This window comes from Scaptodrosophila lebanonensis, unplaced genomic scaffold (assembly GCF_003285725.1).
Source record: "Scaptodrosophila lebanonensis strain 11010-0011.00,11010-0021.00 unplaced genomic scaffold, SlebRS2 tig00000072-arrow-pilon, whole genome shotgun sequence".
NCBI lineage: Eukaryota > Metazoa > Arthropoda > Insecta > Diptera > Drosophilidae > Scaptodrosophila > Scaptodrosophila lebanonensis.
The window spans coordinates 1,119,071-1,136,805 of record NW_022060558.1 but is presented as its reverse complement, the minus strand read 5'-3'; the positions used below and the strand labels follow the sequence as shown (position 1 = coordinate 1,136,805).

The 17,735-nt window shown below is 36.1% G+C and overlaps 1 protein-coding gene across 7 annotated transcripts in view; it reads left to right on the top strand.

Annotated features, from left to right (window-relative positions):
• LOC115625280 (microtubule-associated protein Jupiter) overlaps positions 1 to 17,735 on the top strand; it is an 87,255-nt gene that overhangs the window by 55,583 nt on the left and 13,937 nt on the right. For 6 of the 7 annotated variants that reach the window (XM_030520287.1, XM_030520284.1, XM_030520289.1 and 3 more), the window contains exon 2: positions 536 to 689. The exons of the other annotated variant lie outside the window; for it this stretch is intronic. In XM_030520287.1, coding sequence (XP_030376147.1) covers positions 628 to 689 — 62 coding nt within the window. In that variant the 5' untranslated portion in view covers positions 536 to 627. The remainder of the gene's footprint in view (positions 1 to 535; positions 690 to 17,735) is intronic. 7 annotated transcript variants of the gene reach the window in all.

Below are 17,735 nucleotides of genomic sequence, written 5' to 3'. Positions count from 1 at the left end.
TTCGCATCCTTTTTGGCTCAGCTGCCCTTTTGGCTGCTGCGTCGGTGCAGAGAGTTTTTCCTGACCGACTCACTCTCCCGAGAGTTGTGCTCAGTTGCACATTTTACGCAAGTCTATTGATTTTACGCGCGGCGAAAGGCACAAAGCAGCATCCCACACACACAAGCGCAGAGACGGCATCCTTTTCGGGGCAGCCGCTCTGCTGCTGCATGATGAGTCATCATCCAAGCACAATCACACACATTGCAACAGCATCATGTTGTACTTAACACACTTCGGGCCTTGCCACAAAGCCCACAAACAGCAACAACTTTAGCGACAGCTTGTCAACGGCTCCTCGTGCTTTCAACGCCCGTTGCACTTACAAGTCCTTTTTGTTCATTGAAGTGCCATCAAGCGTGCAAGTCCTGTGCTTTTACTGCAACCCTTTAAAAAAAAAAAAAGATTTCTTTTTTTGCAAAATGTACTTTTTTTCTTTGGCATTTGTCCTTGTTTACTCACTCTCTATATTGTAATCTGTTTCTGGCATATTTAGATTTTTTCGGCATAAAAAATAAAGCAAGCAACTGGAAATATAATAAATTGTTTAACTCTACATATATCAAATAATCCTAAAACACACACAAAATGGCTGCTTATGCTGCATTCAAACATGTTGAACTTTACAATGTTGGCAAAGCCAAAAAGAGGTGAGTTGTTGTGCAGAAAATTTGAAAATTTTACAGACAAATCATGCTAAATGTATTTTATAATTAAACATTAAAAAGCTACTACTAGAAACAAAATATATACTGGTAATTGTAAATGTAAAATCAAAGGTTACATTTTAAGCGTTCAATATATAAAGGTTCATTTCCTTAAAGTTGTTCTTATGTGGGATATTTGTTGTCATGTTGTTGGATTTTATTGATTTGCAGTTTGGTTTTATTGTCAAATTAAGTCTTTTTTTTAAATTTATTTATATTATAAGCTCAGGGTTGTGACCAAAGCTAGCAACTTTTCTTTTACATTATAAACACAAATAGGATTGTAAACGATTTCTGTGACAATTTTATTTTTATACAAATCTGCGCTCTACTAGATGTTGGGTATTTGCCAATTTTAAGAAGTTATGTTTAAATTATTGTTTATTCCAATTCAAAATAATGCTTCCACCAAACTTAAGTGCATAAACATTGTTATTGAATTTTAATTTACAAAAACCTAAAATCTGCTTACCTTCACAGTAATCTTCTATAAAATAAATACTTCAAATTTGTCACATTCATAGTCTAAATGCATTTTTTAGTTAGTCTTCATTTGCTATTAGTAGACACTAACTGAAAAGCATCTGCTTGCTGCTTGTCAAGCACGTACCCAGAACGTTGATTTCTTTTTCAAATAGCAAACAAACATTTCCCCAAAACTTTGCTTTCTTCTAAACTTTAGCGCACGTACTCGTGTTGCATAACCTTCGTATTGTCATTTATCATTCATCAAAAGCAGCACACACCCACCGAAGAGAAATAGTTGCATAATTTATGCTTTCGTCACGTCAGTTTAAATATATCATCAGAAGTCAAGCTGAGGAACCCCTAGACGTCACGATAATGTGCAGTTGAAAGTGCAACCCCTAATTACGAGTATAAGTCCAACTCACCCCACATACTATAGTGTTGCTGCTCAGACATTTTTGTGGGCCCAGCTGACGTGTTATTAATTAAAAAGTGAGACTAAAGTGCGTGCAATTGTTGGTTCACACATACACACGACTGTGTGTATGTATAAATGAGTTAACATTAAGCGGTAATGCGAGCATTTTATGTTTTCTTAATGAGCCTAAACTAATCAAAACATAGACGCTCAGTTTTTCCAACCCGGTGCGTGCGTCGCTGAAGTTTGCATGCAAACAAAAACAAGGCAATACATATTAAATGCATTAATTTTTCTGGACAACAATATGGTTTTTCTTTTCTTTTTTTTCGAGCTTCCTTATAATGGACTTTTGTTTTTTAAAGGGAACGCCCTTAATTGATGAATATATTATGCTTGCGTTCAAGTTGACGTGAAATAATCTTGTTTACCAGAATGTGAGTTGTTCGAACGTTATCGTTCATCAAAGAGCTTTTATCAGGCTGTTATAAATGATGCTGTTGTTGTTTGTATGCCAATATACTTGCATGTTTAAGAAATACACTCAAACTTTTATAACCTAATTTTCATTGTTCGCTAAAAAGAGTTCCATTTATAGAGTTTTCAAGCTATCAAGATATTGATTGAGCAAAGAAAATGAAGAAAATTAAATTACTACTATAATTGTTAAAAAAAAAATTATTTGAAAATTAGGTTTATTTTATTTTTAATTACATAAGCAATAATTTATAATTATTAAGAATGAAAAAAAAAACAGACTTGTGCAATGTCCAAAGAAAGTAAAAACTTTCCTGAATAGTTATTGAAGAAATAAATATTTATTAAATTTGTGTGAAGATGTTTGCCACAATTTTTGAAAAATGTTGAGTTATTAGTATATAACGAATATATAGCGAACTTTATCGTCCAAGTCGCTCTACATCTGCGCACAATCAATTGTGCATGAATTTACATTTCTATTGCTTGACTTTTGACTCAACTGAGATGAATAATTTCACCTGCACTCGATATGAGCATTTATTGAGCGGCTTAAATATTCACTTTGAATGCGCAAATATTTGATTGTTGACTCTAGTGCAACTTTACAAAGCATTCTTGTTTACCAATATGATTCAATAATGTCTAAAATGAATTACAACAAAAGTATTTGTGGCACGCAGGCAGGCACTGGCTCGGCGCCTTTTGTTCTTTATTTTAAATGTCTCTTTTAAGGCGCAGTCCGCGCGAACAAAATAATACCAACACTTTATTCGGCATACATGCATACATACGAGTACACACACACATGCACACAGATACGATTAATTTAGCGTGCATTCACCTTCAGCTGACTCAGGAGACTGACGTTCTGACGTGCCGACTGGCTTACATGCAAGCCCGTTGCCATGTTAGCGAACAGCCGGTCACACATGGCGTATGTGTAATCTGCTGGCCATTTCCCACTACTTGCCACAATATACCTAAGACTTATTGATTTTCTTGGCACACTGAGCTAAGCAGGTGGCTGCTTTTCACCTCCTTCCATCCACTACATACTAAATGTATGCAATTTATCGCTCGGACTACCCGAGGGGTTTGACCCAAAGCACCTCCCACGCCCACTTCTAACACTTTGCGCCCAACTGTTGCAAAAACAAAAAATCACTAAACAACCCGTCATATATACATAGTATAGCTTGCCACTACCGATTGCTGTTGCGTTCATTGAACTTTCGGCAGTTGCGGCTGCTGCTGCTGCTGTTCGTATTCTTTTGTTTGTTTATTTTTAGTAATGTTTTTTATTTGTGTTGTTTTAGTTTTAATAAGGCCATAATAACAATTATGTTTGTCAACGTGTAAAATGTTGTACGAATAAAAGCAACGCAAGATGTTTTCTTTTCAAACCATGAGTGTTTAGAAATTTTCCAGCTGCTAAGCACAAGACGCTTTCCTCCAAAAGAGCGGCACATAAATTTTCGAGTAGAATATTTTCCCCATAGGGGGAAGTAAATTTTCAAGTTTTTGTCAAATGTCTGCCTTCTAATTTAATGGCTTGTTTTCACGTGGCCATAAATTACGCGTAAAATTTCTAACATTAGACTGAACTATTGGACTCAAAGTTAGAACAATTACATAGTTTAAGTTTACGATGTGATGAGGTGTTTAAATAAAAGTTCTTGAAGCATGGCGTGTTTTATATTTGGCGTCGTTTATTTTATAGTTGTCTGCCACTCTTCAGCTGACACCTTTATAAATCAGGTTAACTGTCAAAGCAAAGCCAAAACTATTTTCATTCCCAATGTACTTATTGCTGCTAATTATGTTTCACAAAAATAACTTCAATGACTTTCGAGATATTCTTTGATGATATGCAAACACATTTAAACTGTTCAAATAAATTTTCAAAGCAAATTTGAAATTCCACAGGTAAATGCATCGTAAAATAAATCATGGGATTATTGTATGGATGGAAATGAACGCCTATATATTCGGTATTGTGATTTCTCATATTTAAGACTTCTGGAAAACAAATGGCGTTGTTACAATTTTAATATTATAATTAATATTAATATTAATATTAAATACAATTTTTTATTCAAACCGAAGGATGTCTCACGTAAATTTGATGTACATACTATATATACTTGTATTTTAATCCAGTTCTACAACAAGCACGAAAATCATGTCAAGATTAGTTATGATAACACCAGGGCTGTAGAATCTGTAACAATATAATGGTCCTACTAATTAGTTGGGTAATATGATATTCCTACCAATGATTTAAATGCGAATCAGTTGATAAAACGACATTAGATTTGATTTGAATTCAAATTGTTGAAAAGGCTCATAGAAACTTCGGCAACGAACAAAAACAAATGCCAAACGAAAGTTCTGCTTCTAAAAGCACAACAATTATCTGCTGCTAATCAACAAAATGTTAATGCTGACTTCTGTTTCGTAATGTTATCGTTATGTTAAGTGCATTTTGTTAAAAGTTTTTTGCTTGCAGGCAGATCCTTCTGTAACTGCATATTAAAATATAGAATGATATTATACAAAAAATTAGCATAATGTCATTCAACAGCCATAGAGTTGATTTAATTTGTTATACATTTTTTGCCTCCATTTTCCAATTTAATTTGATCAGACTGCAGGTTTAGGTATTGAAGAGTTGATCGACGAAATCTAATTAAAATCTTAATAACATTGACTTCTTTGGGGCAAACTCATTTAATGAATCATCCTATAACTTTTGTAAGGATCTGATCTAAGATGCTTTAAAGCTTCTCGTCTCTTCGTGATTTAGTTTCTTAAGTTCGTCACACTCATCACACAATCCCCGAAGTCCATATATAGAATAGTACAATGTATGTATGTATATGCGTATGTGTGTTCTTCAATTATTCTTTGCTATTTACAATTATTCTTTGCTGCTGCACATGTGAATTGGGTCAATTTTGCTTGTTTCTAGTTGGCGAGCAAAACTTTAATTAAATTTAATTAAAAGTTGCCTCGCTGTTGGCACAAAGCTCAGTGATAATCGGCGAGTTTGTTCGCCTTTTAAACCTAAATCTAAGCTGGCTTGCCATTGACCTAAACTACTTTGAAAAACGCAATTTTAATGTCTTGAACTTGTCACAAATGCTTAAAAATAGGATGAAAAAGAGGGCAGCTGAGTGTGCGCTTAACTCGTTTAATTTTTCTTTTCTTTTTAGTTAATTTAAAGTTTTTCAGCCGCTCGCTAAGAAATACAATCATTTTTGTGGCGCTTTTCAATTGTTGTTGTTGTTGTTTTATTGTTGCCACCGCATGTGTTGTTGTTGCAGTGCGGTTTCTTTACACCGTTGATTGTTTATTTTCTTACGGGAAAAATCGTATTTACTTTTCTTTTTTTTCGGTCGGGCGGCTGCAGAGTTTATTGTGTGTTGGCAAGAAATTACATTTTAAAGGCGTGACTTTTGCTCACAGCTCGCGCTCCTCTATTAAATGGTGGCTGTGACTGCGACTGCGATTTTGTTTGTTGTATAAGCGGCGGAAATCATGACAATTCACTTTTTATGGTGCTGTTTATTATTATTTGTCGCATTCATTGTAAGATGATTGTCTGTCTGTTGCGGGAGAAGACGTACCCAACATTATCTACGGCTATGTGTGTTTGTGTGGGATTAGTATGAGTTTATAAAATGTTCATTGTAAATTTTGAGCAAAATTGTTGTTGAAAGTATGAGCCATTAATGAAATTGTAGAGCGTTGCGAAATTATAATAAATATTTAAATAAATGAATAATTTAATTCATCTTAGAGTAGAGAGAGGGTCAGTCAGTCAGCTTTTTCTTGGCCTACTTTTCTTTAAAGGTGAAGGAAAACAAACTGCTGCTGAAGCGCCTACCTTCACAGACTAATTATAGGAATATAGATTACTTTTTAGCAGCCTATACAATGCGACAGGACATTTTTAGAAACCAGTAGCTACCAAAACAATCCATGAATCTTCAAAGGATGTTCAATCAATTCTTGTTCAAAGATTCAACAATATCTTCTAATTTTATCTTCATCTAATCCTTCAGAATAAGAAACTTGTTCTTTTTCCTCAGTATCAACTTCTTTAAATTAGAATTTATGCTTGGTCAGATGGTATATGCACTTTTTTAGATGGATCTTCTGTTGGTAACATAGACTGCCTTGTTTCAAGCTGTAATTCAGTATCAATTTACACGCTATCTTTTGAAAGATTTAAGAGCAAATAAAGTTTGTAGACAACCATACCATAAATGTATTAAGGAACATTTATTCTAGTCAAGTCGTTGACTTTAGTTCAGTAAGTTAACGGCAATTTGTCATGCATTACTCAAGAAATTAGTCATGACAATGTCATATATATTAGCTCTCTGGCTGGTTTTATTCAATGCAATGTTCTTACGAATAATATAATAACATATACTGCTGTATACTTTGATACACCTAGAAATAAAAGAGCGCTGCGTGCTTATCGCAGTATATATCGCAATCTATTTACATTCAAAAAATTGTATATACTTCTTTATACTATAAATATAGTCGTGGTTACATTTCTATATCATCGGCAAACAGTTTTCGATTTACAAATTGAGGCCAAGGAGCGTAACCAATGAAATTATCGCAAACAAAACAAACTCAAGCAACCAAACCCAAACCAATTCAAAACTCCACACCTCATAAAATATTGCCCATCGTCAAAATTTCCGATGTCAGCTGTTAAAGCGCGCATTTCCATGGAATAGCCATAAAAAATATTTGTAGTTCTAGTTTTTTGTTTGTAGTATTTGGTGTTGTTATATATAATTGAGTAAATGAAACGTTGATACTCCACCAACACACATATACTTACATACTGCCTGCGTCAATATAATTCATGTTAACATGACAAAAATACATGTCGAATATCAAGCATGCGCCACATTGTGCACTGGGCTGCGGCAAAGGCAAGGCAAAGACACAGGCACAGGCACAGGATTTAGCAGAACATTATAGGCACATATTTAAGTTGCAAATGCTTTCGTGCCTGGCGGTGCTCGCTTGCCAGGTCACAAACAAAATCGGCAAAAGGTACGCTTAAGGTCGTCGACAGCTGATGAGTCGCAGTTGTTTTGTTGGGCCAAAAAATCACTTCTTGTGAACTTATTACATTATATACATAAACATATACTCGTGTGTTTTGTATCCTGCATATTATATCCTGTATATTGTAGTTATTGCTCGGTATTTGGGTCTTTCCTCCTCACTTGTTATTGTTAAATCAATGAAGGGAAAATCGTTGCAAATTTGTTGCATACTTTTTTACTTGCTACGCGGGGGGGCAGCACACTTTAAATACTTGAAATAATAGGAATAACAACTAGTTTATGGAACAAGGAAGAAACTTTTGCATTAAGAGACAGGGGCAGAGAACAATTCTAACTATTCTTGAAAAGAACTCTTTGAAGGCTTTTGTAACTTTTTACACGAATGGGAACCGCCGTCCATTACGAATAAAAGATTCCAAACAAGAATTTATAAAAATGTACTATGTTTCTACCAAAAAAAATCAAAATATAATTCTTGCTACATACTATAAATGTTTTGTTTCTGCAATGTTGTTTACTGGCTTTGTTTTTTGCTGCACCTACTTCATTCTCTTCTAAGGATGAAGTTGTCTCTGAAGTCTCGAAGATATCAAACTCCTTTATCTCATTTTATTCAGTTCCTGAGCCTTTTTCTTCATAGTCATTCTTAGTCATTCTTTCACCAATAAATTATTTTCCAACGCCTGATATACTAAACTTGCTATATGAAGCCAGATGGAGTGTTGTTGCAGAAATCGAATCCTGGAATTCAAAAATATGCGAAGCTAACATAGAAATTGGCTTCCCCCTTACTACCGTAATACCCTTTTTGTTATGACAACACAAGCCATATTTTAATGTCGCAAATTCCAGCATATTCGAGCAGAAGTAAACTTCAAAGCCATCCAAAACAAAAGCAAAAGCTTTTTACATCCTGTTAGTATTCGTGCTGTCGACTCTTGCACAAACACAGTTGTTAGTTGCATTTGCCACCAACTAGTATGAGAGTCGTCCTCAAATGCTGCATCGAGTTGAGGGTTCCTTTCAACTGGTTGATGGAGTGAGGGGTGGGGAGCTGTGTTGTTAGTCCTGGCACACTTCCGGCAATGTTTTCACTGTAAAAGTGAATCCTCTGTCGTGCAGACAACTGCCAACCCTCACAAATGAAAATGCATATGCAAATGAAACAATTTTCGTAGAAGTCCTTCAAGCTTTTATGTGCGCTTTCAAGTTTCGTTTTTGTGTGTAGACCAAAACATGGTCGGGTCAGACAATGAACTCTGTGGACTGCAGACAAAATTTTAGCGCAAGGCAATATTGACTTTAAAAATGTTCATAAGTTGCAAAGCGGTTGAATCATTTAGAAGTTGAATGAAAGCTATGAAGGATATTCTATCTAAAAAATCAATAAAGAATATCAATTTGAAAATCTAATTGAAAACTTAGAGTTAAGTTGGTTTAGCAACGATGTTTGCTGCAGTGTTATGAAAGCAACTAAATCCGAAATTAAAAAGTATATGACCTGACTTTTGTCGAGTCCAATTACAGTTACGTTTCGCGTGAAAGAAATAAATTGAATATACATAATAATAACAATGATATTATTTTGAATTAAAATATAGTATGTAGGATTAAAGTAAATTTGTCAATACTAATGAATTTTATTTCTTTCTCTTACAGGTAAGCTTCTTTTTTATTAAAGCACCCTACCCAAGATAACAAAATAAAGCTGCCGGAGGAATCGCTGTATTTTTTCAATTGTTTATCACTACAAAGCTCGAGTACTGGATTTTTGTTATAATCAGGGCATACATAACTAACAAGCAATTAAATTAGATAACTCATCGTTGAAGTAACAGCAATGATAAATCCTTACCAGACTTGAACAATTTCAATTAGCATATTTTAGAAAGTCCTTTCGCTTTTACGTCGAAGCTCAATTAATCTTGAGATGTAATACACACTCCATACATACAGTGTTGTACTCTTTTTGTTTACAATTAATAATTAACATGCCTGTTGGCAACTTTCGCTCTCTGATGCACAACTGTCAGCGATTCTGGGCACGAACGAGCCAAAGATAATGCATGTAGTATATACCTGGCAAATAGATAAACATAGAGAGAGAGAGAGAGAAAGAGAGAGGCAGGGTATACGCATAATTATAAATGAAATGCAAAGGCGGCACAACAACTTTTCCTCTCGACAATTCCACACACACACACACACACGCAGACTTTCTTTGCATCTAATCGATAATTATTGATCAAGCGCGTCCAACACTATCGATAATTGACAATCTTGTGCGGCGACCAAAGCTCCAGTGTCTGCATGACAATTATGAATTTCGAACGGCGCTTTTCATCTAAGTAGACACAACACACACATAAATATACGCATATTTACACACACGTATTTGTGTGAGTGCTGTGTGTGTGTGTGATGTTGATTGGCATGTCAGGCGCTGCCAATTTATATGTTCAGATGGGGGTGTTGCTCGCCAGGCAGGCACCTACGCAAAGTCAAGAGCCTGTTAAATAAACTGATTGCAAGGCAGGCACTGGCCAAAACAAAACAAAAATGTTTTCACTCTGCTCTTTAATCAGTAGCCATCCCAAAACAAAAACAGAAACAACAACAGCAAAACGGCCAGCACATGCAAATTAGTTGCTGCCAAATGTGAGGCCAGCCGAAAGTCAACAGCAGCAGCAGCAGCAGCATTACAAGAAGCACGAATAGCAATTCAATTGCATTGAATTGATTGTCTTTTGAGTAGCAACAGTACTACGAACAGCAGCAGCAACAACAGCAACAAACATACAACATCCGCATGTCTTTCATGGCGGCGACAAAATCTGCATAAGCTAAACTGTTGTTTTAACACTAGGCTGCCAGGCTCATTTTGCATATCGCCTAGACTTCCAGCCAGTCGGCCAGGGAGCCAGCAAGCAGACGAACAGCAGAGCCTGCCATGTTGCAAGCATTGATTAATGACTGCGTGGTGCAGCTGCAGCACCAGCAGCAACACCAGCAACATCATCCAGCTCAGCCGACTCACCCACCCGCCGCGCATGCGCAACAAATCCAACTAACGGCAATGAACCGGCTAGAGATGAGAGATATTTACGCATCTGTGACGGGTCATGGGCAGGAACGTGCACTTAAAAGTCCCAATTCAATTTTGAAACGTTGCATGCATATATTTACATTACTATACATTAGACTTGTCATCATATACCATGATGTGACTCAGAAAGTAAACCATCAACTTTTAATCAATCTCTACCTCTAGACATGCTCGTATATGCTCTGATGCAAGGTCAGAGTAATCTGCTGAGACTGCTAATTGGCGAAATTTGTGGGCCTTACATAATTAAAGATTGTAAACCTGTATTGAGGCCTTAAACCTTTACAGATATAACATCCATTGAATTTATCTGTACTAATCAGGCAACATAGGATAGAGAGTGTTCAAAAATTCGATATATTTTTCATTATTGCTGTGATCAAGGAAATGTAAATTTATCTTTCATTAATACTACATATAAGCAGTTAGCTAATGTTAGGATAACATTTTACAGAATAGATATACTCCAATCCCTTTGACATGGTGAGGAATTCTTCACAATAAGAACTCTATTCAATAATATATCTCAAAACAACAACAAAATGAAACTCGTGAAGATAGTCCCCAACACTCTTAGCATTACCTGAGAAAAATGTAACCGCTCATCTCTAAAAGCGATGCGGTCGTCTCTTCCTTATGCTAACAGTACGTTGCCTGCCATCTATACTCGTACTCGTATAGTGCCGTGATGTATGCGTTGTCGATAAATTTTGGATGCAGTTGAGGCTGCTTGCCTGCTAAGAAGAAAATCCAACATCAATATGTCAATCCAGCAGCTATTAAGTGGCGCTGGCTTTTAGTTTAGTAATTTGCAATTTGCTGTCTGGTGAGTGAACGTTGCTAAGGATGCTTAAACTTGTTGCTTTTCGGCTAACGGTATTTTGTGGCTGGATTGGTTTTAACAGATTATGAGGGACGAACAACACGTACTAGAAGAAAGCTTATCTGGTAATTAACAACAAAGAAGACAACTTTTAAATGGAAGATAGCTTACACTAAGCCTGTTGAAAGGCTTTAAAAAAAGGACAAATACAATTTCAGCACCAAATAACTTTCCTTTTTTAAGGAGCTATTTATTAGCTACTTATTTAGCTATTTATTTAGCTCTCGCATAGGATTAGCAGAGATTCAATTTAATTCAAACCCTGAATTTTCCGCATTTTTAATTATATAACTAAAATCTCTTCAAAAGATGCAAAAAGAAAGTATTTTACACTATTTTCGACTACTATTGATTTTTTCAATATTGATGGAAAGTATGAATTGTATAGACCGGAAAAGTTTTAAATGTACATCTTCCATGTTTGAGTTACGATTTTACTGAAACATTTCACATTCATATTTTCAAGTTCTTCCTTGCTATTACTTACAAAAAACATTGAAGCTTGCGCCTATCATTTCCCAATAATTTAAATAACAAGCATTGCATTTCCAAATGCAAATAGCAACAATTACAACTACAACTACCGTACTGTACTGATGGCCACACCTGATTGAATTCCACAGTCTACAGGAAGTTAACGAACTTTGGCGGCGTCCATCAATCAAATGCACAAAAAACGCAATTGTGGCAGGGAGGAGGATTGAGGAACAGGGAGCCAGACAACTGCATAACTTCGCTTGAATGCACAATGAGAAAGTATTGTAGGCCCTCCCCCTCGCCCCTCCCATAGACCCTCACTGGCAAAACGTCAATTGAACATCAGTGTTTTATTTAATTTTGTTGTTGTTCATTGTTTTTTTTTGGCATGCGCGGCAATTATAATGCACTCAACTAATCAACATTTTTAGGGAAATCAACAAAAGGTAACATACAGTAATAACAATAGTAACAACATAAACAACAGCAGCACCAGCACTTACAAACACAACCACAATAACTAATGTAACCGCACACAATTTTCGTGCTTCAGTTGAGTTTTCATTAAGTTTTTATTTTTGTTTTGTGGTTGCACGACGTTGTCCATTGTTGTTATTGTTGTTTAACTACCTGCTGTGCTGCTGGACACGATTTAAATGAAACAAAGCTGGCGAAGAGAAAAAACAATAAGTTTATGATGCGCTCGAGCAATAAACTACAATAAACAAACCAGTAAATAAATTTCAAAAGAAAAGCCCAAAGCTAAGCTTAATAAAAGCGAACAAGTGAACTCGGCCGATAAATAATTTTCCCTCGGACATTTTAATGGCACAGCCGAATGAACTGGAACTGTTTGTCCAATCTTTGTGGACTGCTCCAATGCGCTCGAATAGACAGGTGCATACACAGACAAACTTGCATGTGTATATGAATAGTACTGTGTATGGACTATTGGCGGCATGCCACAAAGTATAATGCAACTTTTGCTTTCGAACCTTTGAAACCCACGATTTAGAATTATAATAGCGGCAGCCTCAAGTCTGTTTATCGTTTATTTGGTAACCGTTTTTGCATCATATTCCACAACACAGTGTTGTTAATGCTTTGATGATTTTGCACATTTCAATGGCCACGAAAAGCTGGGAGTTAGGGTTTAGGAAGACTCTCGCTTTCACTTGCCAACTCCTGCCGCTCAATTCATGCATGAACTCTGTAAGCGCACTGTACCACTGTTAACTAACATTTACTTGCTTTACGCTGCAGAGGTTCAGTAACGCTGTTTTGGTGGTGGAATTTTTCCGCTACGAAGATTCCATCTTCATATATTCCAAGTTAATTATTTTTGCAGACAGTTCATAAACGTTTTTGCGATAAATTAATAAACATTTTAACTGTAACTTTCATGAGCTATGCATTTGTGAATAGTCACATGTTATTTATAGTTTTATGCTGCTAATATGGACATATGAGAATATAAAACAATTCGTGTCTTTTTTAAGGCACGTCCTTATGGTGATGGGTTTTTATCTACTAAAGTGTGTCGGCACTTCTTTAGGGAATTGTATTTAAATTATAATTATGTCACATAAATTTAATTTTCTAATAATATATCCGTCTGTTGAAAACAAAATACAATAAATAGGTTTGTAACTCTCATTCCACTTGAGAGTAATATGTAGACGGTTTATAGCATCCTTAATTGATTTTCATGACAAATAATAATAATATATTTGGTATCATGCAAAACTGAAAGTTATCTTTTTTCAACTGAACAACACCGTAGCTGGAGAGATCGAAGAAATAAATTTGACCTCATTTGTGGGTTCAGGTGGAGATTTTACATATCGTTTATTTCAATTTGTAAACTAATGCTATCATTATGATTCATATTATTTGTTTGATAATTTGAACAACCATAAGTTGCATTTTTCGCACGGTTGGCAACCCTAAGCGCATGACTTTGCATTTCTGTGTGCACATGTGGCTTGGCTGAAAGATTGACAGGCTACCTCAGGGCGCGCAAATTTCCATGACCCGAACCCCAAAGCCAAGGGACAAACCAGCACTTAAATTAAATTAACGGGCAGACAGCTTTGGGGAGTGGGCCGGGCCGTGCCTCTCGGGCAGCCAACGTCAGCGTGAGGCTTAAACAAACTCATAAAAATCAATTGCAATTAATCAAGTTGTATGCTTTTTTCCCCCACTCCCTCGCAAGTGGCTGCCAGAGAGCCAGCCCCCATGACCACCACAACTTCATTATGAAACGACATGTGGCGAGCGTTGCAGCCAACAATTGCTGCAGCACCAACTACAGATACAGCAACAACTACCGCTGCAACTACACAGCAACTCCTACAACAACATGAAACATGACGTTGTGTTTGCGGCTTTTTGTTGCTATTGTTGTTGCCGTTGCTGCTGACATAAGTTGGAGGGGCAGACGGAGAGACAGACAGCTTGGCAGCCAAAAAGAAAATTAACTACCAATTGCTGTGTTTGTTGTCTTGGCTGCCAAACTGACGGACATTTACTAGACAATTGGCATACTTGTTGTGCATTTTTGGCTAACAGCGGCAGACAGAAACAACAGCAATGCCGTTGGCAGCAAAGACAAATTGTTTTCATCACCGTTTTGGACAGTTTTTCTACTGAACTCTTCTGGCGATTTCCAAATTGTTTTTCTCACTATCTGTGGCGTAAGTTTTGGTGTAAATGATGCGACAAACATGAAATTGGTGTTGCTGTGGAAGTTGTTGTCTAACACCTTAACAAGAGAAATTGTCAGCATAACTGATTTACACATTATTGCGCATTGCTCCCTTATGAAATAAAGGACCAAAAAGTGTGTCTTTATTTCTAAATTATGGTTTAATTGTAAACTAAACATGAAGATGAAACATCATCAAATTGTTTGCATTATGCACGTTCCACTCTTCAAAGCTTAAAAGCTAGAGCTGCTTAGTTGTGTAAAAGCATTGCTTTACATCGATAGCCCATTCAAAATATTCTTGACTGCAACTTATTGTAGTTGCTATGAGACAGCTGCCGAAAACGAAGTTTCATATATTTATAGCCTGTACCCTGTGAAAGGCTATACTAGTTTTGTGCGAATGTATGTAACAGGGAGAAGGAGGCGTGGCAGACCCCACAAAGTATACATATATATTCTTGATCATTGTGACAAGCCGAGTCGATATAGCCATGTCCGTCTGTCCGTCCGTCTGTATGAGCGCAAGGATCTCAGAAGGTACAAGAACTAGAATAACCAAACTCGGTATCCAGATTCCCATAAGCCCTAGGCAGGTCAAGTTTATTTTTTTATTCTGATACACCCCCCCCCCCATTCCCCCGCAATTCGTGTTTTTTTCCATAATTAATATACTTTTTTTTTAGTTATTTTAAAAAAAATTTCATTTTTTCTTTTTTGGTGGGAGGTACAGGATATTAAGGAGTTGAGCTTGCTCGACATTAGCATTATTTTCTTGTTTTTACCTTATTTGATTAAATACACAAAACAGTTACATTCTTGTTGACCATATAGTACGAAAAAGTGTTGAAGGGAATTGTTAGACATCCGCATATACATAGGTATTAAATCAGACTCCTTTTCAATTCCTATTTTGGAAAGATTTTTAGAACTGACTTCCATCTACCATGTAACTAGCGACAAGTTTTCAAACAGTTCACTGATATTACTTGAGTGATTGCCGAAGCTACTAGAATCCTTTCTGAATGCAGCATAATAGAGCCAGTTCCCAAAAAAGGACAGTTTAATCAATTTCTTAAATTTTAAAGTATATCTTAAGGAAAATACTTTAAAGCTTTGCATTACTCATTTCTAACGCTAATCAATAATCACTAAGGATCTTTGTCTAAGCTTTATCGGCTTTATTGTTGCAGCTACAGTCTTTAAATGCTTGCGTAGTTGAAAAACGTATTGCAATTGGTTTTCCCAAATTACTTGGCCTAAGTCATAAGCAATTGTTTGTCATTTGCTTTTGGCCCACATTTAAGCTGCTTACAAGAGTTGCGCTGCCCACGCCAAGAAATGCATAATGTGGCCAACAACAGTATGTGTGTAGAGCCTCAGCGCCACCTCACTTTCCCACAGAGTGTCAAGCACGGGTGACTTTCTCAACGGCTTGTCAGGCAGCGGCGATTGCCTACACTTTTATCTCTGCATTTAAACAATTTTTGACAGGCGGTTAATTAGAAAACTGTCGTTATGATTTAAATTTGTACGTAGAGTTGTGAACGTAAATGAAAATGCACGATGATTTTGACGTCAGGCAGGCAAATAATCCGACGAAAAATCGATGCTGGCCTGAACATAACAGGCCATTAATTTCAAATTTAAATTCATTTATCAGCCATGGCGTTCAACTTGAAAGAGGCGTTGTAGAAAGTACAACAATACACATAATTTTCGGTAAAAATCGAAAGAAAACAAAAACAAAGGAAATCCGAAAAGGTTGACTCCAAAAGAAAATTGGGCAAGCGAGTAAGAGGAAGGAAGGTTAAACAGCATTGCTTGCTGCAATCTTACTTTCGTTTAAAGTCAAATCGACAGCTGTCGACACGCCCCGACGCTGTTGTTATTAATTGGCAAAGCGTCGGGTCAACTCACCTCACCGTATGTTTCCTCTGAAAAAAAGAGTTATATAATAAAGTATACAAGCAAAGTCTTATGCTTAAGTCTCACATTCTAGACTCAAGTCTTTGTCCTGCATAAACGTGACCAACAAAAGTTGCTGTTGTTTGTCTTAATTATGCCTCATTGCCGACCGTTATGGGGCATTATAAAAAAAACATCAAACCAAACATGAACGTCCGCTCTAAAAAAAAAAAGTACTCATGTCCAGCTGACTGGCTAACTTGTTGCCAACAAAACGCCACTGTTGGCAGTCTCGCACATGACTCCACAATTAGTTGTTAAGCATTTGACTGTTTAGACCAAGTTAAGCTTTTTATTGGGCTGCTTTGTTGTTGGTCTTGTGTTGTTGTTAGGAGTTTAATGTTTAAGCTGTAATAAAGAAAATTTCATGTGCAGAGCACAGCAGCCACGAACAGAGTCTCTTGCCTGGTTGGACTATAAAATGCCAGTATAGTACTGTTATTCAATCTCCAAGTCCGCTTCTTGAGGGATTGGCAGCAGTTTATATATAGTACGAGTGTGTTGTGAAAATATTCTGTGAAAGACTTTCAGTTGGTCTTCCACAAGCCAATGACAAACTTCCTCTCAAATAACGGAGAATTTCTGTAGTTGCCGGAAATTTGTTCATGCTTTTCAAAACATCACCTCGTTGAGGGTAAATCAGTGTTGTCTAATGCACAATTTACAACACTAGAATCAAGTAGGCTGTTAGTTGTCCTTTAACATTTTCGAAATGTATTTAGACTTTTCCTTGACGTCGTGCTGAACGCAACGTTTGGAAGACTCAAATATATTTTCGATTTAGGTTTATATTTTATTTTTTTTTTATTTATTTTTTTTTTTTTGTTTAAATGAAAATGTTTTTTATTATTAGTAAATTTTTCTTATTTTCCGCTTATGGCATATAATAACCGCTCACTAATCTTTTTAAACAATTAATCAACTAATTCGCTCGCCTTTACGAAACTAGTTTTAATTTCATTTTCGTTCATTATTATTATTGTTTCATTTACAAGATGTGTTTTTTAAAATCAAGAAAATAAACCTTGAGTTTATCGGATCCAGTTCTTGCCGCTTCCACAAAAATACAGTCAAATAATGCTTGTCTAGCGGAATCAACTCTTAATTACCCTGTATATACCCCCATAAAGATAACAAAATAAGTAAATACTTAAAACTAATATAAGAAATGTACATAGGTTGTCGGATGGTTTCTACGTCCACATAAGTTGAAAATTAAAAAGCAACGGAAACTCTAAGAAATGACTAAAAATCATCACCCTTTTAAAGTTAAATTTAAATGATTTAAGCTCTTAAGATTTCCGATATTGCAGTTCCCTTAGAAAAAAACAACTTACCAAATTTGGTAACGCTACCTTTTATACCTATCGAAATACTGGC